This window comes from Ictidomys tridecemlineatus, chromosome 3 (genome assembly GCF_052094955.1).
Source record: "Ictidomys tridecemlineatus isolate mIctTri1 chromosome 3, mIctTri1.hap1, whole genome shotgun sequence".
In the NCBI taxonomy this organism is placed as follows: Eukaryota; Metazoa; Chordata; class Mammalia; order Rodentia; family Sciuridae; genus Ictidomys; species Ictidomys tridecemlineatus.
The window spans coordinates 22,845,755-22,872,767 of NC_135479.1; the positions used below are offsets into that span (position 1 = coordinate 22,845,755).

A 27,013-nucleotide genomic window follows, 5' to 3' on the forward strand; every position below is an offset into this window, starting at 1 on the left:
AAAAAGAGAAAAAATATAATATATGTTAGTCTGTGTTGAGTACTTGGCTAGCTGAAAATAGGTATGGATCAGTATAACAAATTAATGAATAGTCGACTAGGGGCAAAGTCAATGATAGAGGACAATGGAGAAATGGCAGAGGGATTTGAGTCTTATGTGGGTAGCAAGGCAGTCATTGTAGGTTCTTGAGTTAGGAATGACCAGGGATGAAAGGAAAGTGACCACAACACTCAGAGCAACCAAAAGATCTTTATTGCAGCAATGCAACAAAGAGAAAAGAAGGAAGGAAGGAGAGAGAAAGAGAGAAAAAGAAGAGAAGAGATGAACAGGGAGAGAGCAAGAGCAAGAGACAGAGAGCGCGTGCAAGAAAGATAAAGAGAGCAAGAGAGAGAGAGAGCAAGAGAGAAAGAGCAAGAGAAAGAGAGCAAGAGAGAGGGGGGCCTGGCAGGAGGGAGTTTTTATAGCCCAAATCTAATGGGGCCTCTGGGTCTGCAAGCTGCCTTGTTGGCCCAAGGGGGGTTGAGTGCTCAGCCTTGAGCGGGACTTGACACAAACAGGTGATAAAGGACCAGATAGAGGGGGGTTTGAGTGCGTGGGCTATCTTGCAGCCAACATCTGTTCAGCCTGTCCTGCAGACAACACAGTTCAGCCTGCTCTGTACCCAACAAGGGGGATCTGCAGTATACTTCTCCTAAAGTGGATTGCCAAAGTCAGTGTGTATCTGTGAAATGGGTTAAGGCCTCAACACACCCAGACATAAAATCTTTAAATAACAAAGTAGCTAAGTTGTCAGGAAATGCCTCCAGAGTCCACTCAAGCATAAGTGAAATCCACTTTTCAAGAGTGGACATAACGTTGCTGGGTGTAGTGACACATACCTGTAATCCCAGGGGCTCAGGAGGCTGAGACAGGAGGATCTCGAGTTCAAAGCCAGCCTCAGCAATTTAATGAAGCCCTAAGCTACTTAGTGAGACCCTGTCTCTAAATAAAATTCAAAAAAGGGCCAAGGATGTGACTCTGTGATAAAGCACTCCTGAGTTCAATCCCTGATACAAAAAAAAAAAAAGAAAAAGAAAAAAAGGGCTGAGGATATAGCTCAGTTGGAAGAGTGCTTTCCTTTTATGCACAAGGCCCTAGGTTAAGTTCCCAGCACCAAAAAAAAAAAAAAAAAAAAAAAGAATGGATATATACAAAAGAAGCCAGTCCATTTAATTAATGACCTTTTGACATCACAAGCTCAAAATCCCCCACACAGACTATAACCTTCCCTAAAAAGAAACACGCAGCCTGTGAGGAGGCATACTGACCATCTATCTGTGTACTTACAAAACAACCCTAAAACTTTCCCTTCCTGATATCCACTCAATAAGCAGCTTCTGCCGTCTCCCTTCCTGTCACTTCACTTGATACCAACTAATACGGGGAGGAGGCAGATCTGAGCTTAGAACTCCATGCAATAAAATTTTCTTTTTGCAAAAACCTAGTATCGGGGGTGCTGGGGTTGTGGCTCAACGGTAGAATGCTCGCCTAGCATGCATGAGGCACTGGGTTCAATTCTCAGCACCACATTAAAACCAAAATAACTTGTCTACCTAATACTAAAACTATATATATATATATATATATATATAACTAAAACTATATATATATTTAATATTTAATATATTAATATATATATTAAACCTAGTATTGATGCATTCTACTGTCATGTATAACTAATTCAAACAAATAAACAAACAAAAAAACTCGTATTGGCTTCTATGTGCCCAGGCAGCAGGTCCTTGCCAGTATCCCCTGAGGTGCTCATCTAGCAGACACTTCACTAAGCTTTGCAGGACTTAGCACAGGTAACCTCTTTCTATTCTTGAAGTACCCTCTTTGAGGGTTCTGTGATTCCATAATCTCCTGATTTTCTCTCACTTACTTCAGTAGATACTGGTTTTTAATCTCTATTGAGAACTTGTCCTCCTTTTTCCAATCTCTGAATGTTGATACCCCTTCAATGCAGAAAATTTTTAAATTATGTCCCGGGCTCAGAGATTTTCCTCTAACTTCTGGGTTTGTGCATTCAATTGCTTCCTTAACAGCTCCACTTGCATGTCTCAACATCATCTCAAATTCACCATCAGCAAAATTAAATTCTTTGTGTATATGTGAATGCGGAGGTACTAGAGACTGAAACCAAAGGTGCTCTATTACTAAACTATATCCCCAGCACCACCAACACCCACTTTTTTAAAAATATATTTTGAGAGGTTCTCACTAACTTGCCAATGCTGGCCCTGAACATGTAATCCTCCTGCTTCAGCCTCCGGAGTCACTGGATATAAAATTCAACATTTAATTCTCCACCAGATAAACTCCCCACTTGTGAGTATCAGTAAGTGGGATCAACTATTATTCACTTATTAAAGTCAGAAGTCTGCAAATCATCCCTATATCCTTTTTTCTTCCCTCTGCCCTCATAATCCAATTCATCAGCAAGTTATCAGCATATGCTCAAAGTGTATCTTGAGTCCATCTCTCCAGGTCCTGCAAAAACACCTAACAGATATCGCCTTCAACTCTTCCAACTTCATCTAAAACTTCATTCATTTTCCACATAAATGCTAAAACTATCTTCTAATGGTGTAAAATAAGATCATATCACTCTTTGTTTAAAACTTCAATGCCTTTTCGTAGTACTTTGGATAACTCTAAATTCTTACCATTCAGAATCTTTGTATCCATTAAGCACTCCTGGCCCACTGCCTAGCAGCTAAGACCTTGTAAACAAGATCTGCAAATGTATTTGAGACAGGAGAAAAAAAGGGGGGGTGGAGGCTTAAAAAGATACAACATTGGGCTGGGAATATAGCTCAGTAGAGTACTTACCTTATGTACACAAGGACCTGGGTTCAATCCCCAGGACCAGAGGAAAAATAAGATGATACAATGTCAAAGTTGATTAATGTTTGTAACAGAGTATCAGTTATTTCTAAGTTTTAACATCAACCTTTATACAGTTGATGTATTTTTTTGTTTACATATTTTATTTTTATTTGTTGGCTATAGTGTAGAATTGTCCCCCAGAGTAAAAGAATCTTTCCCACTGTTCCCTCTAACCTCAGACCCTTCTGCATTAGTTCTCAAATTAAATGTCACCTACTCAAAGGAATTTTCATAACCAGTCCATCTAAAGGAGCTCCCTCTCTATGCACATCTGTTAATTCTCTGTTGCCTTATTTCTCTATAGCACCACTCTCACCATCTGTACATACCTTATTTGTCTGTTTATTCTATCTTCCCCATCAGACTAATAAACTCCATTAAGGCAGGAAACTTATGTGTCTTGTTTTCTGTTGTGTCCTTAGGGTCTACTCCACTGCCTGGCCCAGCGCAAGCTTCAATAAATAGTTACTGACTCTATAAATAAATGAATGAGAATTTAATCTTCAAGGGAAGAGAGCCAAACTAGGAAGATCTGTCTCGGGCTCCATTCTAGAGTGCCTTAGAGACATTCATCTTCCTTTGATCCTAGGTAGACAGGCAAACAGGTTTGTTTGTTTTAATTGGGCATGGTAGCCTGTAATACCAGCGACTTGGAAGGCGGAGGCATACTGGTCAACCTAGCGAAATTCTGAAGATAAAAAATAAAGAAGGCTGGGAATGCGACTAAATGGTACAACACTTGCCTGGCCTGGGTGAGGTCCTGAGTTCCAGAAGGACAAAAAAAAATAAAATAAAATTTGGACGTGTTTTTCCAACAAAAGTTTTGTTGAAAGACCTTGTAACATATTTGGGGTGAGAGAGGAGGGAATAAAAATAAATAAACAAATGGCTCAAAAGTAAGTGCAGGGAAATAAAAATGGAGAAGGGTGGGTGGCTGGCCAGGACTTGCTCTTGGTTTGCACCCTCCCCTCCCCCAGAGGGTAACGGCTCCAGCCCTTCGGTCTTCAGGGAGAACCCAAGAGTGGCCTGGGCTGGGGCTCCAGGTACCTTTCCCTCAGTAATTATTCATGAGGCAGAGCATCATGGGAGTCCTTCTTACTATTCATGAGGGGGCGGGGCCTCCCTCCCGCGGGGACTCCTGGGAGGGATCTCAGTTATTCATGAGGAAGGGGGCAGGCACTACAGAGCCCACTTTCCTTGCTATTCATGAGGGGGCGGGCCTTCCCTCCCGCTGGGGCTCCTGGGAGGATTCTAAAATGTTCTTGAGGCCACGGGGGCGCCTAGGAGGCGGGAACGCTGCTCCGGAGCCGACGGGAGTCGGTCCCTCGGTCTTCCCCGCGGGAAAGCCCTGAGGAGATATTTTCTTTTTAAACATTACGAAATTTGAGGATGGTGGGACAAAGCGACTAACTCCCACTTTCCTGTGATTCCTTGGCCGGAAAAGTGTCGAAATCTGTGGTAAAAAGGGGTTTTCTCCCCAGTACTTTCTTGTGGAAATAGTTTCATCTTTTCATGGACCGAAGGGGGTAAAAGGTGCATCACCATGTGATTGGAGTTGGCCACTTTCTCTGTTAAGGTCACCCCAGTTTGCCTCTTTGGAGATGTTTTGGGCTAATATGCGAGCATCCGGGATGGGTCTCTTCACAGGTTTGGTTATGTTAAATCCCCAGGGTTTGCTGTTTGATGTTTATTATATGGCGGGGGCGGGGGGGGGGGGAGGTTTCCCCAATAGACTTTCAAAACCCTCCCACAGAGTCAAAATTACTGGGATGGAACAGGGGCATTGAAATACCATCTAAGCACCATAAGCACCATTTTGGTCTGTGAATCTCTTTTCTCTGGAGGGTGAGAAGAAACCAGAAAAAAAATTTGGAATGATAGCTTTAGGAATTTCAAAAAAAGCCTGCGTATCCCCCCCCAATAAATAAATAAATAAATAAAAATAAAAAAAATCCAGGTATGAGAGGAAAATAAGGAATTGTAAGAGTCTTCAATTTCAAAATAATTGGGGCCCCTTTTTTATCCTTAGTGGTTGACACACCAAAGTACCCAGGGGGTAAGTGCGTCCTTGAAAAGCCCCACAAGCACCACCCGAGTCTCACTTAATACAATTGCCCAAACAGGACAAATCTTGGGTCAGATTTATATTTTATTACAACGAAAATGCTTTCAAATGCCTACTGTGAAAAGTTCAAAACAATCTTGTGCATTAAATAAGTTAGGGCTCTTCCACTTGGTGGAATTACATGCAGCCATTAAAATCTGTAGAAGTGTATTTATTGTCTTGGAAAAAGAATTCATTGAAAAAAGCAAGAGTACAAAGTAGTGTGAATAGTTATCCCACTTTTTGGTTATAAATAAATGTGTATATGTATGTTTTGTGTGTATATATGGACATACATATATGTACAAAATTCCAGAATTATGTAAATACCAAGTGTTTATAAGTGGATTTAATTGTTAAAAACCTGTATTTTGGGCTGGGGTTGTGGCTCAGCTGTAGGGCGCTCACCTAGCACGTGTGAGAGACAGTGGGTTTGATCTTCAGCACCATATAAAAAATAAATAAATGAAATAAAAGTGTCATATTCATCTGCAACTTTAAAAAATATTAAAAACCCTATATTTTGTCAATGTTTTGACAGGTTACTTGTATAGTTTTTAATGACTATTTTAAAACATCTACTAATTTAATGTTCACTGAATGCTGAAGCAAAGCCTTATGGTATAGTTGTAAAGGAGTTCAGATTATGCTTTTTACTTAGCACTAAATATGCTGGGTTCTCAAATATATACCTAGTTTTTTGTTTCTTTTTCTTTCTTTGTTTCTTTCTTTCTTTCTCTCTCTCTTTTTTTTTTTTTTTTTTTTTTTTTTTTGGTGTGTGTGTGTGTAGTTGTAGATAGACAGCATGCCTTTATTTTATTTTTATGCAGTGCTAAGGATTGAACCCAGTGCCTCACACATTCTAGGCAGACAATCTGCCATTGAGCTACAACCCCAGCCCCTGTATAACTAGTTTTGAATTGATATTAGATGAAATGTAACCTTTTAAGATGGTTAAGTAACAATGTGATTTTAGCGACTTTATACAGAAAGTAGAAAGTGCATTTTGGTCGGACATGTTTGTAACTCTTTGATGAAATACCTTATTGTTACTTTAGAAACAATGAGTCTTAGATTGCTAAATTCTAGTTTTATCTCTCTCTATATATATGAACCAATGGACTGGGGATGTGGTTTAGTGGTAGAGTGCTTGCCTAGCAAGCATAAGGCTCTTGGCAAAAAGTTAAGAAAGAAAGAAAAGTGGACCCAAGGGAAGAATTATTATTATTCATCTATTCATCCTAGCTTTACTAGTTTTACAAAACATTAATTTCATTGTTTATGTATATATTTTACTGCACATAATTAATAATAGCATTACCACCTATTTAATCTGTTAGAGCTAGTACATTAATTTTGTTTATTTTTTTTCTTTTTTGTTTTGTTTTTGACTAGTACATTTAAATAATTCTAAACTTAGAGTCTCTTTTTTGTTTGTTTTTATTGTTTTTAACAAAAGAACATGTCAGTACTTATTTCCAAATTTCTTAAGTGTTACTACAAAATTTTAAAGCTACATTAATGCTTTATTTTTTTTAATATTTTTTTTAATGTGGTACTGAGGATCGAACCCAGTGCCTCACACATGCTAGGCAAGTGCTCTTACACTGAGCTACAGCCCTAATGCTTCAATTTTTTAGAATATAAAGATTGTAAAAGGAAAGTACAGATTGATGGATGTTATGGGATTTTTGTTTGTTTGTTTTTGTTTATATGGTGCTGGGGAGTAAGCCTAGGACTTCACACATGCTAGGCAAGTGCTTACCACTGAGCTATACCACCATCCCTGATAGATATTAAATGTATCTTATGATTTATTTTATTTTTTAAAAATTGGTTAATTAATTTATTTTACAGTAGAATGCATTTTGACATATTGTATATAAATGGAGCATAACTTCTCATTCCTCTGGCTGTATATGGTGTCTTATGATTTTTTTATTAATTTTTAAATATTTTTTCTTTCTTTTTCCCTTTTTTTTTTCCTGTCATAATATTCTTTCTTATGTATATCAATTGACTGGGGATATAGCTCAGTTGATAGAGTGCTTGCCTTGCATGCACAAGGCCCTAGATTCAATCCCTAGCACCACAAAAAGAAAAGGAAAAAAAAAAGATATATCAAAACTCATACTGATTGAGGTAACTCATACTTGTAATCCCAGTTACTCAGGTGATAGCAGGAGGATCTCAAATTCAAGGCTCACTTAGCAACTTATCAAGTTGCTACTCAAAAATAAAAAGGAGGGCTATGGTTGTGGCTCAGTGGTGAAGTGCTATGCCTTGCACATGTGAGGCACTGGGTTAGATCCTCAGCACCACTTAAAAATAAATAAACAAAATAAAGATATTTTTTCCATGTATAAAGAAAAAATATTATAAATAAATAAAAAGAATGGGACCTAGCTCAGAGGTAGAATACTTCTGGAAATTCCCCATACTGGGGGGGAAAAAGACATTAAGTCTTTTATACATTTTTTCTCTTTTGCAATTTTCTTTTCTTTTAAAGACATGCATTTTTTCATACTAATATTCTTTATCTAGAATATTTGATCAAGAGGTAAATGGTTTACTTTTTTTTTCAAACTATGCTAAATACACTCTATGGTAAAAACTCCATAAATTAGACAGCATAATAAAATTTGTGTAAATGTAAAAAGATAGCTATTGCCTATCAAAACGTGGAACCTTTCATTTAAAAAAACAACAGATCTGAGGATGTGGCTCAATGGTCCAGCACTTGCCTAGCATGCACCAGGACCTGGATTCCATCCCCAGCAATGGAAAACAACAATAACAAAAAAAAAAAAAAAAAAAAAAACCTCTTCATTGTCTTAACTTCCTTTCTTCTTTGTCTCTTGTACTTTGTTTTTCTAACCAGGATAAATTCATGAGATAAGAAAAAGATGGCATCTAGAATAAATACCAGTTTTACTTTGATTCCCAATCAGAAATATAGACGTAGTAATCGTCGATCCAGCTATTTTTCCAACACCCTTGATTCAGATTCTCAGCCCTTATCAACGCTTGGAAATTTTAAAGCCTTGCCATTGGAAATATTCCAAATAATCCTAAGATATTTGTCAGGTGAGGATTGGTTACTATGAGTAGACTACCTAAAACACTAGAATATTTTAATTTTTCCTAAGAATTAGTTTATCATCTCAGGCTCTGCTAAAATGTTAATAGCATTCATATTAAGTTTGTTTTCAAAATTTAATCAGTGTTAGGTCCTTAGGGATAGAATGAGAAAGCTCAGTGCTCAAACTCTTTAAAGCATACCTCTAACTTAATAATGTAGTAGGTTGATTGTTATATCTCAACAAGTTTATAATCATTGAGAATTGGATTTAAAACAATTTTAAGATATTTCCTTGTAGGTTTATTATTTTTATTATTTAGTTAAGTTATAAGTTAATAGACTGAACTGAGTGATGTTATTGTATTTAAGCCATTTATACATAAATATATATATATATTTCTTTTGGTAGTGAAGGATGTCAGCATGCTAAGTATGGTGTCTAAAACAGTCAGCCAGCACATTATTAATTATATTTCGACTGCATCAGGAAGCAAAAGACTTTTACTACAGGACTTTCATAACCTTGAGCTGCCTGGTAGGAAACAAGACTCTGCTATACTGGAACACTACAGATCTCTAGGTAATTTAAGAAATGAAAATTGCAACAAGTAAAGAATTAAACAATAAGATGATTTTATTATATACTTCTATAAGACTAGTGGGATATGGAATATTTCCTAAAATGTACCTAGTAATATGGTGTTTTTAACTCTTCAATATAAGGACTTTCCTTTAACAGTCCCTTACATTTATGTTTAAAGATAAGAAAATGCACTTTAATGTAAAGTGTCAGTCCTTGTGATTTCATGTGGATACAATATCACCTATGCTTATTGTGTAGATGGTTTACCAGTTTAGGAACTTGATATGTTTTCTATGCTTTACTTCCTGAGGATCCTTACACCTCTTTTCCATTTCTATTATAATATACTCCTTAAAAATATAAATGTAAGCACATCATTTTGAGAGGTCGCTTATTCTCTTAATCAGAACTATGTTTTCTTTTTCCTTTTTAAGCACTCTGCACATTTACTAATAAATCATTATTCTATAATGAAACTGATCTTGTCAAAGGAAGTTGTATATAGTCTTTCTTCTCTTGATATCTAATCATTTAAAAAAAAATTTAGTTATAGATGGGCACAATACCTTTATTAATACCTTTATTTCTATTTATTTTTATGTGGTGCTAAGGATCGAACCCAGTGCCTAACACATGCTAGGCAAGTGCTCTACCACTGAGCTACCACCCCAGTCCATATAACCATTTTTATATTTTACCCCATTCATTTATTTCATGCTCCCTAGAGTGCTAAAATAAAATCCTAATTCTGACTTGACTACTGATACCTATTTAACTACAAAACTACGTTAGAATCAACAAAAGCATGGCGATGTTGAGATTTAAATAAAGGCATAATAATAATAATAAGTTGAGCAAATGTTGCCTTTTAGTAGTCCAAGGATGCCTACTTTAAGATAATAAAAGAAGACTATATAGGTATGTAAATACATCAAAGTATATTTGATGAGTATATTTAATAAGACCAAATGAAAGGTATACAATATGAATACAATATTGTTGGTTTCAGTATTTATGACTCAGTTTAGTAAATCCTGTAACTGAATAACGGCAATTACGTTTTGCCTCTTATCATTGTAAATATATGTATATTTTTTCAAACATTATTAGTTGAATAATAGAGCTTGTCCTGGGGCTGGGGATGTGGCTCAAGCGGTAGCCCGCTTGCCTGGCATGTGTGTGGCCCGGGTTCGATCCTCAGCACCACATACAAACAAAGATGTTGTGTCCCTTGAAAACTAAAACATAAATGTCAATCTTTCTCTTAAAAAAAAAAAAAAATTAGAGCTTGTCCTTTGGTTTCAGTCAGAATTTGTTTTTTCGGATCAAGTCTCAGTTGTTTAAGCAAATGAGCAAAGTATTAAGACAATTGCATGAGAATTATATGGGCCTAGGGATGTAGCTCAGTAATAAGTGCTTACATAGTATGGATAAGACCCTGGCTTCCATCCTGAGCACAGCAAAAAAGAAAAAGAAAATTATATGGATCATTGCTCTTAAAAATACAAATATGTATTGTTTTGCGGGGGTAGGTATTGGGAATTTAATCCAGCATTTTATCACTGTGCTAAGTTGTTTAGGGCCTTGCAAAATTGCTAAGGCTAGCCTTGAACTGGTGATCCTCCTGCCTCAGCCTCAGTCACTGGAATTATAGGATGGGCTACTGCACCCAGTTTGTATTGATCATAATAGGGTTTTTTTTTTTCTAGAGAGAGAGAGAATTTTTTAATATTTATATTTTAGTTTTCGGTGGACACAACATCTTTATTTTTATGTGGTGCTGAGGATCGAACCCAGCACCCCATGCATGCCAGGTGAGCGCACTACCACTTGAGCCACATTCCCCAGCCCCTAGTTGTTTTTTTAATGGTTTCATTCATATAATGTTTCAGGCTTCCATTTAATTTTGATGCAGATACCTAGTTTATGATTGATTCTTTAGGTAAATGTTTGATGTACACACCATTTTCTCACATTTCCTTCCTATCTGATCTGTTCTTATTTTCAGACATTAAAATAACATTTTCAGAATCCTGTACTTTTGAAAATTATAAACTTTTTAAATAGTCCTTTCTTTTTTATTAATTTATTTTCAGTTATAGATAGACACAATACCTTTATTTTATTGATTTATTTTTATGTGGTGCTGAAGATCAAACCCAGTGCCTCTTACATGCAAGACAAGCACTCTACTACTGAGCTACAACCCCAGACCTGAAGATTATAAATTTTAATTTGCTTTTTTTTTTCCACACAAAGCAGAGCAAGGTTGCCAATGTGGAAAAAACATTACATATGACTAGTTTAATGGGAAAAACTTAGAGAAGTTGGTCTTGAAACAATATAGCAGAGAACCTGTGGTTTACAAAAAATCATCCAATAATGGGTTTTATGGTAAATTACAACCCATAAAAATAGGAGTTTTACCTGGGCATAGTGGGCACACATGTAATCCCAGCCACCTAGGAGGCTGAGTCAGGAGGATTGTGAGTTCAAAGCTAGCCTCAGCAAAAAGCGAGGCACTAAGCAACTCTGTGAGACTATGTCTCTAAACAAAATACAAAAAATAGGGCTGGGGATGTGGCTCAGTGATCAAGTGCCCCGGTTTAAAAAAAAAAAAAAAAAAAAAGGAGTTTTACATTAGAAAAGGCAACCAGCATACAATTAGAACTTACAATTTCTCTGCTATGATATTGCATGAGACCAAATGCTAAAAAGGGGAAAGGAAAAGATCTCAACCAAAATAAAACTCTGAAAATGTCTTTTTTGTATACAAAAATGAGGCTAGGAGCTGGGGGTATAAATTGCTTTGCAAGTGCGTGGCTCTGTGTTCAGTCCCTGGCACTGGGGAAAAAAGGGCATGTATATTTAAAACTCAGTTCTGCTCATATGTTACCCAAACACAGCAACTTCCAAAAATAAATTAGATTCCTATAGATTCTTCAGAATTATATAATTATTATATTATGGAAAATAGTAAATGCAGAGGAGATAAAATTTGAAGAAAGTTAAAAAAAATTGAAGAAAGTAATGAAATTTAGGTATATATTTTTCTACCATGTATCTTATTTTTCAGTTTGAGGACATTTGACCTCACAAGAATGTTAACAGTATCTTGCCATTTTAGGAAAAAAGAATACTTAGGCAAAATAAATCATATACTTCATGTCACTGTAGTTCAAGTCACATCTTACTGAGGGAAATTGAAGGTTTTTTTTTTCCTTTTCTTTTTTTAAATGTCTGATCACAAAATCTTACACATTCCTAACATGTAAACTCCATAAAAGGATATCTTTGAAAGAAGAGATAGATATTTAATACAAATGGATACTTTCTGTGAGCAAAAATGACTTCTAACCTTTGAAATTTTAAGTATTTATGACTTTAAATTTTTGTATTTGGAAAAAAGAACCAAATCTCTTTTCCCATTCTTTTCATGTTTATATTAACAATTCTTAAAATATTTTCCTTTGTGAATGGGAAGTTAATTTCAAGAGAGATTGGAATCTGTTTTCTATGGAATAAAAACAAAGTTTTCCTAATGTATATTTATTTCTTATTATTGTATCTTTGTTGTGAATTTCACAACTTTTTTTTTCAGTACTGGGATTGAACCCAGGGGTGCTCTACCACTGAGTCACATCCCCAGCCCATTTTGTTTGTTTCCTTTTGAGACAGGGTCTTGCTAAGTTGCTGAGGCTGGCCTCAAACTTGTGATACTCCTACCTCAGCCTCAAAAATAGCTGAGATTACAGGCATGCACCACTACGCCCAACAAATTTTACAACTTTTTGCAGGATGTTTTGCCAAGGCCTCCTAGATGGACATCAGTATAAATGTTTTGTGCCCTTCCTCCCCAGTGTTCCTGTAAAACTTGTTTCCTAGTTCACTGTGATATGCTATACTTGACTTTCAGGAAAACATTGTACTATAGTATTGATATGCTTAAATTAATTGCATTGTTGTCATTTTTTTCTTGTGTCTCTTTACTTTCTCAGGTCTACTATTTAAAAGATGCACATTGCTGCTACCCACCAAGGAAAGATTAAAGTACATTCACAAGATACTCTCAGAAGTAAGATCATACTTCTGAATTAGTTCATAGTCTTAATTTCTAGTAAAAATATTTTATTACTAATGTTTTATACTCCTTTTAAATCTATAGTTAATAACAACTCATGAATTAGTACTAAAAATTTGATCAGTGACAATCTAATAGTCTACCAGAGTATAAATAAAGTATAATATAGTCATCCCCTTATCCATAATTTCAGTTAATGTGGTGCACACATAATCCCAGACCTGCAGTCTGAGAGTATTAGATAGCAAATTCCAGAAGTAAACAATTCATAACTTTTACATCATGAACCATTCTGAGGAGAATGATGAAAACTCTTGTCAGTATGATCTATCCCACTTGGGTTGTAAATCATGCCTTTGTCCAGTGTAGCCATGCTATATATATTATCACCCATTAAGCACTTAAGAGTTGTCTAGATTATCATATGTACTGTTATGGTATCACAATGCTTGTATTCAAATAATTTTTTCACTTAGTAATGGCCCCCAAAGTGCAGGAGTAATGATGTTGGCAGTTTCATTATGGTACATTATTATAATTGTTGTATTTGTTATTTTTGCTGGTTTTTTTTACTATGCCTAATTTATAAATTAAACATTATCATGGGTATTTATATATAGAATAAAACAGTGTAGTATGAAGCATTTTTACCTCACATAGGATTTCTGAGGAAGTTTTAAAGTGATAGTTTTTTTAAATAAATTAATTTCTGATGTTGCATCTTATTTTTAAAATATGCAAAAAACAGGGAAGTATTTTTAATATATAATATGACAAACCTCTTATGATAATAAACTTGGAAATGTACATCAATGCATTTGGGCATAATCTCTATACAGGACTTTTGAATTTTACAATACAATCCAAACATACATTCTGATGGTTCAGTTATGTGCTCAATAAGATGCAAACTATTCTCATGCTCTGACTATTTTCCATGAAGTATTTACATTGAGTTCTGGTCTGTATTATTGCAGCAGAATCCCAAATGGTCTTTCTGCCATATATTTCATCACTCCCGAAACTGTTCTGTGTACCAATTCAAGGTTGTGATTGTTTGTTCTTTTTTTTTTTTTCCCTAAAGCATCGTATTCATCAAGATAACTTTTTTGTTTGAAAATCTTTCAGTGAGTCAGGCATGGTGGTACATGCCTGTAATCTCAGTAACTTGGAGGATGAGATAGGAGATTGCAAGTTCTAGGCCAGCCTCAGTAATTTAGTGAGACCCTGTCTCAGAACAAAAAATAAAAAGGACTGGGAATATAACTGTAGTACGGTGTTCTTGGGTTCATCCTCAGTACCTCCACCAAAAAAAAAAAAAAAAAAAATCTTTCAGTAGCTATTCAATTTAGGCTTCTCCCACCAATACAACCTTTCTTTCTCTAATTGAATCTAATTAAATTGGTCAGATCTTTCTTATCAAATAAACATTGTTTCTTCTACCTCCATACAATTTTGTCTTTTACCATTACTTTCCATTTATTTATATCTGAGCCCTGCTTTAAGACATTGCTTATTTTACATGTGTCTTTCATAAGCTTTTTTGATCATTACTAAACTATCTTTTCCTTCTTTTCATATTGTCCAATGTAGTATTTATTCAGTCATTTAAACATTTATACATAGTCTAACCTGAATTATAGTAATTTCACACGTGTATATCTTATTCTTCTAAATAAATTGTGAGCTCCTTGAGGGAAGAGACTGTTTCATACTTCCTTTGTAACTAACACAGTGCTCATCAGAATATGTACTGAAAAAAAACTTGCTTATTGCTGTTATATTTGAATGTTAAATCATTGTACAGATCCAATGAAAAAAAGAATTAATAATTGTTCTCTTTACAGGTTTCCTGTTTAAAATTCAATGGCTGTGCAGCTCCTATGCAATGTTTAGGATTACCATGTTATGGCATGTTTTTACAGGTACATTTTTTAATGAAAGAAGAAATGGAATGCTTTCTTGAACTGTTAACAAGTAGAGCATGGAATCTGTCCTTTCATCGGTTAATAGAATTTACAATAATCTTAAAGAGAGCAAAATAAAACTGAAAAGATTTGAGAATGTATTAATCTTTTTTAATAGATATTTATTAGAAGTAGTTGGACACAATACCTTAATTTTGTTTATTTATTTTTATGTGGTGCTGAGGATTGAACCCAGGACCTTGCACGTGCTAGACAAGTGTTCTACCGCTGAGCCACAATCCCAGCCCAAGAGTGTATTAATCTTATAGTGTGTTTCCATCTCAGATTTTCTTCTTAAGTTTCTAAGTAGTGACAAATGTTTAACATTCACTTACTCTATAACAATGTCCTCTAGGTGTCTAGCCAATTGTTAAAAAAAAAAAAAAGAAAGAAATATCATAGGGTAGTATGTATGTGCATGTGTTTATGCTTATAGTAAATTTAAACTCTTGGACTAGTTATTTAAGTTGTGGTTTTAGAAATCAGCTGTAGAGCTGGGTGTGGTGGTGCACATATGTAATCCCAGCAGCTTGGGAGGCTGAAGCAGGAGGATCACAAGTTCAAAACCAGCCTCAGCAATTTAGCAAGGCACTAAGCAACTTAGCAAGACCCTGTCTCAGTTGAAAATTTTTAAAAGGCTGGCGATGTGGCTCCGTGGTTAAGTGTGTCTGAGTTCAATCCCTGGTACCCCTCCCAAAAAAATTATAAAATTTCAAGAACATTTTTTACTAATCTTTTATTATAAGCAAAGATAAAAATAATAAGTAGTATTAATTAAGCCCTTACAATGTTCCAGACACTGTTATAAACAGTTTACATGTATTATTTGATTTAAAACTAACAACAACCTTAAGAAGTAGGCACTGCACCCAAGAGAATCTGGTGCTGTATCCTGTCCTGCCAGCCACCAACTCATACACATCCAGATTCCAGGGCCTCCTACTAGCCTTCTTCCAAGTTAGAGTGTTCTTTTTTATTCAGAAATTTTGGTCTTTTGGTTTTTTTGGAATAGGTAGCATAAATTCAAAAGGTATATACAGTAAAAAGCTTGTCAAAAGGTATAAAATATATACAGTAAAAAGCTTGTCCCCCATAAGGTCTGTCCCAAGTTTATTGATTTCCCTTCATCAAAAGTAATCACTGTTACCAGTTTCCTTCCTTCCAGAGATGATGATGATGATGATGATGATGATAATGATTAATGCTAGGGACTGAAGATTAATTTTTAAACTACTGAAATCCAATTAGTTTAAGAAGAATTTATGTGATTAGTTAACCTTTTGAAATCTAATTATAGTTTTATACAGCTTGAATCTCCTTTTCATATATGTCTATGCCTTTTAGTATACTCAGAGATACAAATAAAAGTTTTTTTTGGTTGTTCAAATCCAAAAATCATAAAAAATGCTCAAAATTGTCATATTTAAATCACTATCATTTGTAAGCATTCTCATAAATGACCGCTAGGGGAAGCCAAAGGGTTCTACCGTAATCTTAAGACCAAGACAATATAACTGAGTCAAGTGTCTAAAGCTGTGTTCTAGGGTTTCAGCCATTATTTTCCATTTAAGAGTTCTCTGAAAAGATACTTCCTTTCCAACCGAAAAGAAACTGGATTTTACAGCAATTTTGGTTTAGATTATATAAATTTCTCACTGATTTGAATAGCTCCATAGTGAATAAAAATTATAGATCATCTTAATCGTGTTAAAATCACTTATGCTCATAAGGGGCAGTGACTTGTGTTTTGATTTAGTCGTCTGAACACATGCAATGTTTCCTTTATTTTATTTTCTTCAGACCTTAACAGCAGGTTGGGATGAACTTGAGTGCCATCGTGTCTATAACTTCTTATGTGAGTTGACTAATCTCTCCCGCAAGATGCAGACTGTTGTCTGTAGCAAACCAGGTAAAGAACTACAATTTACAGATGATGTTATACAGAAATTAAGGTGGAAAAAAAAGAAGAGTTCAGAAGTGTTTAAAAATAAATTATGGAGCCAGGTACAGTGGTGCACATCTGTAATTCCAATGACACTGAAGACTAAGGCAGGAGAACTGCAAGTTTAAGGCTCGCCTCAGCAATTTAATGAGGCCCTAAGAAACTTAGTAAGACCCTATCTCAAAATAAAACAATAAAAATGGCTGGAGATACAGCTCAGTGGTAAAGTACCCCTGGGTTCAATGCCTAGTACCATTATATATTAATTAATTAATTAATTAATTAACTTTTGGATCCAGGCCTGGGGTACACACCTATAATCCCAACAATTTGGGGGGCTGAGGCAGGAGGATTGCAAATTCAAGATTATCCTGGGAAACTTAGTGAGACCTTGTCTAAAATTTTAAAAAAAGAAGGGCTGAGGATGTAGCTCAGTGGTAGGGCACTCCTGGGTTCAGTCCCCAGTACTAATGAATACATATTTATATACATACACTCATACACAGTAAAAGGAGAAATAAATCTAAGAAAGTGATCAACATCACATGAAATATTGATGCAAATAGCAGTATGTGATTGGGGAAAGAGAAGTCCTCAGAGGTGATCAACTGAATTAACATTTTATTCCTTAAATTGTGTGGTAGGTACAAAGTAGTTCATTCTAGTGTTCTTGAAACTTTTCTAGCTTGGTGTGATGGTGCATGCCTATAATCCCAGAAGTTTGGGAGGCTGAGGCAAGAGGATTGCAAGATTAAGGCCAGCCTCAGCAATTTAGTGAGTCCCTAAGCAACTCAGCAAGACCCTGTCTCTAAATAAAATATTAAAAAGCTGGGGTGGGATGAGGCTGTAGCTCAGTGGCAGAGCATTTGCCAAGCATATGTGAGACACTGGGTTCAATCCTCAGCATCACATAAAAATAAACAAATAAAATAAAGGCATGCTGTCCATCTACAACTACCAAAAAAAAGAGGGGTCTGGGGATGTGGCTCATGGTTAAATGTCTGGGTTCAATCCCTGGTACCAAAAAAAAAAAAAAAAAAAGAATGATTATTGCAGCATTATTTGTAACCATGAAATCCTCTGAACAACCTAAAAGCCTATCATGAGGATGGAAAAAAATGAATTGTGCTGTATTCACACGATTAAAGCCATTAATTATTTAAAATGAATAATTAGAGCCATATATATTAATATGCATAATTTTAAAACATAATTTGAGAAAAAAGATTACCAAATGATATCTTAACTATTATATCATTTATATACACACATACATAAAAATGTAGAAAAACATAGTTGGGAGGTATGATGATTAATTCTGGTTTTCAACTTAGCTAGATCATGGTACCCACATATTTTTTAAAATTTTTAAAATTTAGTTGTAGATAGATATAATACCTTTATTTTGTTTATTTTAAGTAGTTCTGAGGATCGAACCCAGTGCTTCACACATGCTAGGCAAGTACTCTACCACTGAGCCCATAACCCAAGCCCGTACTCACATATTTGGTTAAACATTATTATAGGATTTTCTGTGAACATATTTTTAGATGAGCTGGACATTTAAATCAGTAAACTTTAAATAAAGCATATTTCCCTCCATAAGGTGGGGGGACACCATCCAATTAGTTGAAAGCCTTTATAGGAAAAGATCTTCCGATGCAAGGAATCCTACCACAAGACTGCCTTTGGACCCCTAGTGCAACTCTTCCCTGGGTCTTTAGCATGCCAATCTACCCTGCAGATTTCAAACTTGCCAACCTCTATAGTCATAAATCAATTCTTTAAAGAAAATCAACTTCATATTTTCTCTCTCCCTCTATTTCTCCCTCTCCTGCCCCACATACTTGCATAGTTTATGTATATGATGTCCCTCTTGTTGGTTGTTTCTCTGGAAAACCCTAACAGGGCAAAAAACAAATTCAAGATGGGTAATTACTTACTTCTAGGGAAAAAGAGGAAGGGCATTGAATCTCTAACATCTGTAATATTTTATTTATTTTAAAATATCTGAAGCAAATAGAAAAAAGAAAATTTTGGCAAAGCTTGGTGATTTGTACACAGTGTTATAGTACCTCTGCTTTTCTAGCAGCTTGAAATATTTTACTGTAAAACAAATTATGAATCAAAAAGGCAGATTTAAGGGGCTGGGGATGTGGCTCAAGTGGTAGCGCACTCACCTGGCATGCGTGCGGCCCGGGTTCGATCCTCAGTACCACATACAAACAAAGATGTTGTGTCCGCCGAAAACTAAAAAAAAATAAATATTAAAAAATTCTCTCTCTCTCTCTCTCTCTTTTTTTTTAAAAAAAAAAGGCAGATTTAAAAGTGATGAATTGGGGCTGGAGTTGTGGCTCAGTGATAAAGCACTTGCCTGGCATGTGTGAGGCCCTGGGTTCAATACTCAGCACTGCATATAAATAAATAAATAAAAGTAAAGATACATTTACAATTTAAATAATATTTTTTAAAAGTCCAATGAATCGGGGCTGGGGATGTGGCTCAAGCAGTAGCGCACTCGCCTGGCATGCGTGCGGCCTGGGTTCGATCCTCAGCACCACTACAAAGATGTTGTGTCTGCCAAAAACTAAAAAATAAATATTAAAATTCTCTCTCTCTCTCCCTCTCTCACACCTCTCTATTTAAAAAAAAAAAAGTCCAATGAATCAATAATAAAATTAATTTATCATGTTCTTCTCTGGTCAAAACCCCTCATTAGCTCTTTGATGTTTTCAAAATAAAATCCATATTATTTATACTAGTCCTCACATTTTGTTCCCAGCCTACTTTTTCAAAGTTATTGTCCACTGCACTTTATATCAGTTTGACCTAGGCATATTGCTTTCTCTACTCACTGTGTTTCAGATACCTTTTACACAATTCTATCTCACTACCTTTTATTCATTCTGTCTCATTTTCCTGAAATACCATCTCTCCTTCTCATCCTTTAAGAATCAGTACTTAAATTGGGCACAGTGGCACATACATATAATCCCAACTTGGGAGGCTAAGGCAGGAAGATTGCAAATTAAAGTCCATATGAGCACTTAGCATGACCCTGTCTCAATGTAAAAAAAAAAATAAAAAAGACTAGGGATGTAACTCAATGGTAGAGAACCCCTGAATTCAATCTCCAGGATTCCCAATAAATAAAATAGAGTCTGTTCACCTGACTCCTTCTAAGATTCAGTTCACCTGACAGCCTCCCGCCCAGCATTTTGTGATCTCTGAAGGCCTATAGTAATCTCTCTCCTCTAAACTTGTAACTTACATTTGACTTAACACATCAGGAGGTACTTATGTATTGTCTTAGATTATTAGACTTTTTGCTGTGTTTCAGATCTAGTCTAGAGCCTCCTGAATGCTAGGCAAATATTCTGTCAATGAGCTACATCTCCAACCCTAGACTTTCTATTTACACTTGTCTTATCTCCAAGTAAGTAAAATATAAATGATGTAAAATGTAAAATGGTATAACTTCTGAAAACACTTTGGCTGCCCCTCAAAAAACTAAACATAAAATTACTATATGACCCAGCAATTCCACTCCTAGATATATATGTAATGAAACTGAGAGCAGGCACTTAGACAAATACTTGTATGCTAATGTTCATTTCATAATTTTTCATAATAGCCAAAAGGTAAAAACAACCCCAAAACCCAAGTGTCTATCAATAGACAAATAAACAAAATGTGAGTATGCTACAACATAGATGAACTTTTTTTTTTTCTCACAAAGCTTCATTCTCAGCTTTCATCCAAAATAGATAAACTGAAAACATTATACTAAGTAAAAGAGGTCAGGAACAAAGAGATAAATATTATATGAATCTACTTACATGAGATACTTAGAACAGGCAAATACACAGAGACAAAAAGTAGATTAGCGATTACCAGGAACTGGGGAAATGGAGGAACTGGAAGTTATTGCTTAACGGCTGCAGAGTTTGTATTTGGAATGATGAAAAAGTTTTGGACGTAGACAATGTTTATGGTTGAACAAAATTGTTAATGGAATTAATGCCCCTGGATTGTACACTTAAAAATGATTTAAGGTGCTGGTATTGTGGGGTAGAGCACTCACCTAGCACTGGCGGGACCCGAGTTCGATCCTCAGCACCACATAAAAATAAAGGCATTGTGTTGTGTCCATCTATACCTAAAAATAAATAAATAATTAAAAAACAATTAAAAAGGTTTAAAAAGCCAGGAACAGTGGCACACATCTGTAATGCCAGCAACTAGAGACGATGGAACAGGATGATCACAAGTTCAAGACTAGCCTCAAAAACTTAATGAAGCCATAAACAATTCAACAAGACTGTCTCAAAAAAAAAAAAATTGGTGATGTATCTCAGTGGTAAAGTATCCCTGATACCATAAATAAATAAATAAAATGGCAAATTTTATAAATACCACAGTTTTTTTAAAATTAATAACACCATTTTAAAAGCCATTAATTTGTACACTTCATTTTAGTTTTGGGTGCTCAAGATTGAACCAGAGCTTCATGCATGCTAAGCACATGCTCCACCATTGAACTATACCCCCAGCCCCAATTGTACAGTTTATTTATTTGGTACCAGTGGAGATTGAACCTAACACCTCATACGTATTAGGCAAACACTATACCACTGAGCCAAATCTCTAGCCCCAAAACTGTACACTTTAAATAACAGAATGTATGGTATATGAATTATATTTCAATAAACAAGAGGAAAAGAAACAATGAGGCGAGGAGAGTGGCACACACTCTCCTCTATTCCAACTACTTGGGAGCCAAGGCAGGAAGATTTTAAGTTCAAGGCCAGCCTCAGCAATTTATTAAGACCCTGTCTCAAAAAATAAAAGCACTGGGGATATAGCTCAGGGTAAAGTGCCCCTGGGTATCCCCAGGACCAAAAAAAAAAAAGAACAAAATAAAGAGAAAATAAATCAAGAAGATAAGGGTAAGAAGAAAGTCAAACTACAAAGTTAGGGCATCTTAACAGATAACAAGCTGGGGTTGTAGCTCAATGGCAGAGCGCTTTCCTAGCATGTGTAATGTACTAGGTTTGATCCTCAGCACCATATAACATAAAAGTAAACAAATAAAATAAAGATATTTTGTCCATCTGCAACTGAAAAAAAAACAACCAGATAATCTATTGGTAATTCTTGTTTAGAAACCCAGTTTATGTGGCGCATGTTTGTAATCCCAGCAGTTTAGAACACTGAGGCAGGAGGATTGTGAGTTCAAAAAAAAACCTCAGCAAAAGTGAGGCACGAAGCAACTCAGTGGGACCCTGTCTCTTAAATTCAAAATAGTGGTCGAGTGTCTCTGAGTTCAATCCCCAGTATCAAAAAAAAAGAAACCCAGTTTATGATCACTGGTCACTATGACCCACAATGGTTAATGTGTTGCAGTGATCACGACCCAATATGCAATCCACCTTTCTAGAAAAATGGTTTATAATTCTTTTGCTTTATAGGAAGTGCCCGAAAATTAGAATTAAGGATCAGACTATTCTGTAGAAATGTCCTCCTTGATCATTGGACACATCGAAGTGATTCTGCTTTTTGGTTGACACGAATATTAAAACCATGGCCAATGGTGAATCAGGCAAGATTACTGTATATCATCTTTGGGCCAACATCTTCTCAGGATGGTGAGCACTGATTTTTCAGAATGTATGTTATATAACTGATTAATTGCTTTTGCTTTGTGAAGCCAATCTTTTTTACCTGTTCAATTCCACCACTCCTAATGATTAAACTATTTTATGATTTCATAGATGAATATACTACATTAATTTGTGCTTAGCTTAAGCATCAAGACAGAAATTGTTCTGCTGAAGAACATTAACAAATGTATTTTTATCGTCCCTGGGTTTATGTGAAATAGCTGTTTTCCAGTTTTAAACATTATCTTAACTCAAGGTTATGTTTGCTGCTGGAGTGTCTAATAATACTACTAAGAAGCAAAGTAGTGGCAGAATTGATGCTTATTTAATTTCAGGTACATAATATGACTTGCAAGATTTTTGCCTAAATTTTTCTTGGAGTAATATTAAAATTATCATGCATTTATTTAGTCCACATTGACTTATATCAGGAGGAAACTAAAATATGTTGAGAAGCAGCAGGGAGTTAATCTGAGATTAAAATTTTGTTATGTGTACTCCACAAAGAAAACTGGTCATAAATATAATAAAAAATTTAATTACTGTTTTGTTATATATGTTTAAAAGATTCTCAAATATACCATGTTCTTTTGAGGAAGAATATCAGTGGGTTTTGTTTTATTTCAGTAAATTGCTTATTCCAATTTCTGTAATGAGGTAACATCATCTTTGAACTAAAAGCACTATTCTGCTGATGAAACTACCTTTACTTTATCTGACTATCTTGTTGCTGTGTTTCATCACATTAGTAAGAAACATTCAAATTTATATTATTATCAGAATTGGCCTTTTATTATGAAAGTATCATATAAATGATGGGATCTCATTAGGCAATCCACTTTCCTTTTTAAACAATCCATGAAATCTGTATCACAAAACCAATTATTCTATCATAGCCTAGTTTCTGTTTCAATTCAGGACAGGTGGTTTGGCAGAAAATGATAGAAGGACCTACAGATGAATCCAGTCTGAAAGGTTTGGCTGATGCCATTAAATTACTGTATGATACAGGCACCAAAGAGTGGACAGCAGATGATGTTATCAGTCTTGTAGATGAACTGTCAGGTACAAATATTCATTTACTAATATACAGTAATATTATGACTGTATTAAGTACAGTAATAGAAATGTAGTGTTAGAATATTATTATAAGGGCTGGGGATATGGCTCAAGCAGTAGCGCGCTCACCTGGCATGCCGCCTGCGGCCCAGGTTCGATCCTCAGCACCACATACAAACAAAGATGTTGTGTCCGCTGAAAACTAAAAAATAAATACAACCAAGGAGGCTGAGGTAAGAGAATCGTAGGTCTGTGGTGAGCTTCAGAAACTTAATCAGACCCTATCTCAAAATAAAATAAAAACGGGGCCTGGGACTGTAGCTCAATGGTAGAGTGCTTGCCTAGCATGTGTGAGGCACTGGGTTTTATTCTCACTGTACATATAAATAAATTAAATAAAGGTCCATTGACAACTAAAAATAATAAAATAAAAAGAGCTGGGGGTGTGGCTTAGTGGTAGAGTATCCCTGGGTTCAATCCCCAGTACTGGAAAAAAAAATTGTAAGGAAAATTCTACAGGTAACAAATTCAATCCTTATTAGAAACCACTGATTGCTCTAAAATACTTGAAGAGTTTTGCATAATGTTTGAAAAGAATACATTTAATAAATTTTCCTTCAATTGCCAATTTTATAAATATATTATTATTTGAAGGATTTATATTTTAATTATCTCTCTTATTCCCATTTTGTGAGTTCTTAGGAACATCTTTCTAGGTTATGTAAGAAGAAAACCCTCTCCTACTGGTATAGGAGAGGTGAAAATAATTTTTCTCATTCCTGCATAATGTTTTAGATGTTAAAGTTTACTAGGATTCTTCCTTATATAAGATTAGTTCACTTTGCCTCTCATATATGTAGGATAATTACTTTGACTACATTACTTCTACGTTTGTACAAGCTACCATGGCTTGGCAATAATCTCTGCTCTGGTTGAATGCTATAATTGAAAAACTTAAACATTTTTTCCTATGTGTTTCCCTTGGTACTAATTGTATTTCCAATAAGGCAATGTAATATTGCATGTATTTAAAGATGTTTAATATAGCTATTGTGTAATTTCTCATTAAATAACCATTCTTCCTCTAATAAAAGTGGTTCCTCGGGAGTGGCTTCTAGAGAATAATGCACGTCTCCTAATCCTAAGTGGAAACAACATCTGTTTCACTTTCATGGCTAGTAAAGCTGTGAATGGACGGGCCATTGAACTGGCAAGGCTCATTGTCTTTTTGGCTTTGGTAAGTAAAAAATAAGTTTTTCTCTAGCAAGTTGTTTAACATTATAAATTGATTTACCAGAGCGGCTGAGGATGTAGTTTAATGGTGGAGCACTTGCTAGCATACTTAAAGAGTTCCTGGGTTTGATTCCTGGCACTACAAAAATGGAAAAAAAAAAAAAAAAAAAGATAAAATAAAGCCAGACTTAGTGGCACATGCCTGCAATCCCAGCTACTGGGGAGGCTGAGACAGCAGGATCAAAAGTTTGAAGCCATCCTTGGTGACCCTGTCTCAAAATAAAATGAAAAGTTCTGGGGATGTAGTTTAGTAGTAGATTGCTTGCCTAGCATTCACTAAGATCCTGGGTTCAATCTACATACAACAGATCAATAAATAAATTAATTCTTACTTTTCAGTTTTACCTAGGAACATGTAGTCTTTAAATATGTATCTTTTAAATCATGTAGAAATAGCCAGGCACAGTGGCCCATGCCTATAATCCCAGCAATTTGAGGCAGGAGAACCTCAAGTGTGAGGCCAGCCTAGGCAATTTAGCAAAGCCCTAAAGCAATTTAGCAAGAACTCGTCTCAATTAAAAAATAAAAAAGGGGCTGGGGATGTGGCTCAAGCGGTAGCGCGCTTGTCTAACATGCGTGCAGCCCGGGTTCGATCGAGGTTCGATCCTCAGCACCACATACCAACAAAGATGTTGTGTCCGCCAAGAACTAAGAAATAAATATTAAAAATTCTCTCTCTCTCTCTCTCCTCTCTCACTCTCTCTTAAAAAAAAATTCTCTCTCTCTCTCCTCTCTCACTCTCTCTTAAAAAAATAAAAAAGGTTTTTTTTTTGGGGGGGGTGGATGGGGTTGTGGCTCAGCAGTGTTTACCTAGCACGTGTGAGGCACTGGCTTCCATCCTCAACACCACATGAAAAAATAAATAAATAAAATAAAGATATTTTGTCATCTACAACTAAAAAATAAAAATAAATAAAGAGTTGGGGATGTAATTCAGTAATAATGCACTTCTGAGTTCAGTCCCAGTACCAAACAAACAAACAAATAAGTGTTCTTTAGGACTCTCAAGATGGAAAATTGATACCACAGTGATTTGCCTACTGAAATTCTCTATTGTCTTCATTATATTCCCTGCAAATAAAGCCATGCCTTTTTTTAAAAAAAACCCATGGTGCCAACAATCAACTCCAGCACCTCATACATGCCAGGCAAGGATCTATCACTGAGCTGTATCCCCAGCTTCAAACCATGTTTTTATAGCTTATCTTTGTATCTCCAGTTCTTTTTTTTCTTTTTCTTTTCTTTCTTTCTTTTTTCTTTTTCTTTTTTCTTTTCTTTTTTTTAGGTGTAGATGGACATAACACAATGCCTTTTTTAATTTTTATGTGGTCCTGAGGATTAAACCTGGGTCCCGCCCATGCTAGGGGAGTCCTCTACCACTGAGCCACAATCCCAGCCCCTCTAGTTCTTAGTGGTATTCTATAAATGCTTACAGAATGATTGAATGAGCAGAAGTCTTATATTTTATTATATAAAAACTATTTTCAACATTAATTCTTGTATTAGTGAATAGTATTCTGATAATCTTGAACCAGGCTTTTATTTATTTCATATTTTATTTCCACTAAAATTGCACCATTTGAAAGCAAAGAGTATTAACGATACAAGCATTTCCTTTTTATAAAATCAATGGGGTATCATGTAATACATTATGTTAAATCATACTATCATTGTCAGTACCATTTTCAAATTCTTTCTTCACATGAAGATTTACAATAATATTTTTATGTCTAAATCAGGTGTGTGAGAAAGAACTATACTGCATGGATTGGGCAGTTAAAATGATGCAAAAAGTCTGCAAAGTCTTTAGCACTCTGGTGGAAAGAAATAACTTCCTGCAGAGTGTGGCAAATGCATTTGCCTGTGTTACAATGGAAATGCTGCAGTCAATCATGTCTGGTAAGTAGGAGTGAGTAAAAGTCTCTACTTAAGACAGAACTATTTCTGTGTAGACCATTATTTCTAAACTAACAATATAAGGACCAGACATTTTATTGTTCATTTGTGAGATATTTTTAGTTCCTAGCTTTTTTTAAAATTTTTTTTGTAGTTGTAGATGGACAGGATGCCTTTATTTTGTTTATTTTTATGTGGTACTGAGGATTCAGCCCAGTGCCTCATGCAAGCTAGGCAGGCGCTCTACCGCTGAGCCACAACCCCAACCCTAGTTCCTAGCTTTTGTCACTTCAAAAATCTGCTAATGGTTTCAATAGAGAACATGAAGTTGAAGAGTCTGCTCTGAAAGGAACCAAATTTCAATTATGCTACACAACAAAAATTTTAATTTGCTCATTTACCAACTATCATT

At 35.4% G+C, this 27,013-nt stretch overlaps 1 protein-coding gene across 3 annotated transcripts in view; it reads left to right on the top strand.

Moving 5' to 3' along the window:
• Window positions 1-4,063: 4,063 nt before the first annotated feature.
• Window positions 4,064-27,013, top strand: part of Fbxo47 (F-box protein 47) — a 35,610-nt gene continuing 12,660 nt past the window's right edge. Inside the window, exons 1-10 of one of the 3 annotated variants that reach the window (XM_021724019.3) lie at window positions 4,068-4,389; window positions 7,917-8,122; window positions 8,527-8,697; window positions 12,699-12,775; window positions 14,629-14,706; window positions 16,549-16,657; window positions 22,162-22,338; window positions 23,272-23,418; window positions 24,507-24,649; window positions 26,445-26,604. In XM_021724019.3, coding sequence (XP_021579694.1) covers window positions 7,942-8,122; window positions 8,527-8,697; window positions 12,699-12,775; window positions 14,629-14,706; window positions 16,549-16,657; window positions 22,162-22,338; window positions 23,272-23,418; window positions 24,507-24,649; window positions 26,445-26,604 — 1,243 coding nt within the window. In that variant the 5' untranslated portion in view covers window positions 4,068-4,389; window positions 7,917-7,941. Of the gene's footprint in view, window positions 4,390-7,916; window positions 8,123-8,526; window positions 8,698-12,698; window positions 12,776-14,628; window positions 14,707-16,548; window positions 16,658-22,161; window positions 22,339-23,271; window positions 23,419-24,506; window positions 24,650-26,444; window positions 26,605-27,013 lie in introns of all 3 variants that reach the window. The other 2 variants (XM_078042101.1, XM_078042102.1) reach the window with 2 other exon arrangements.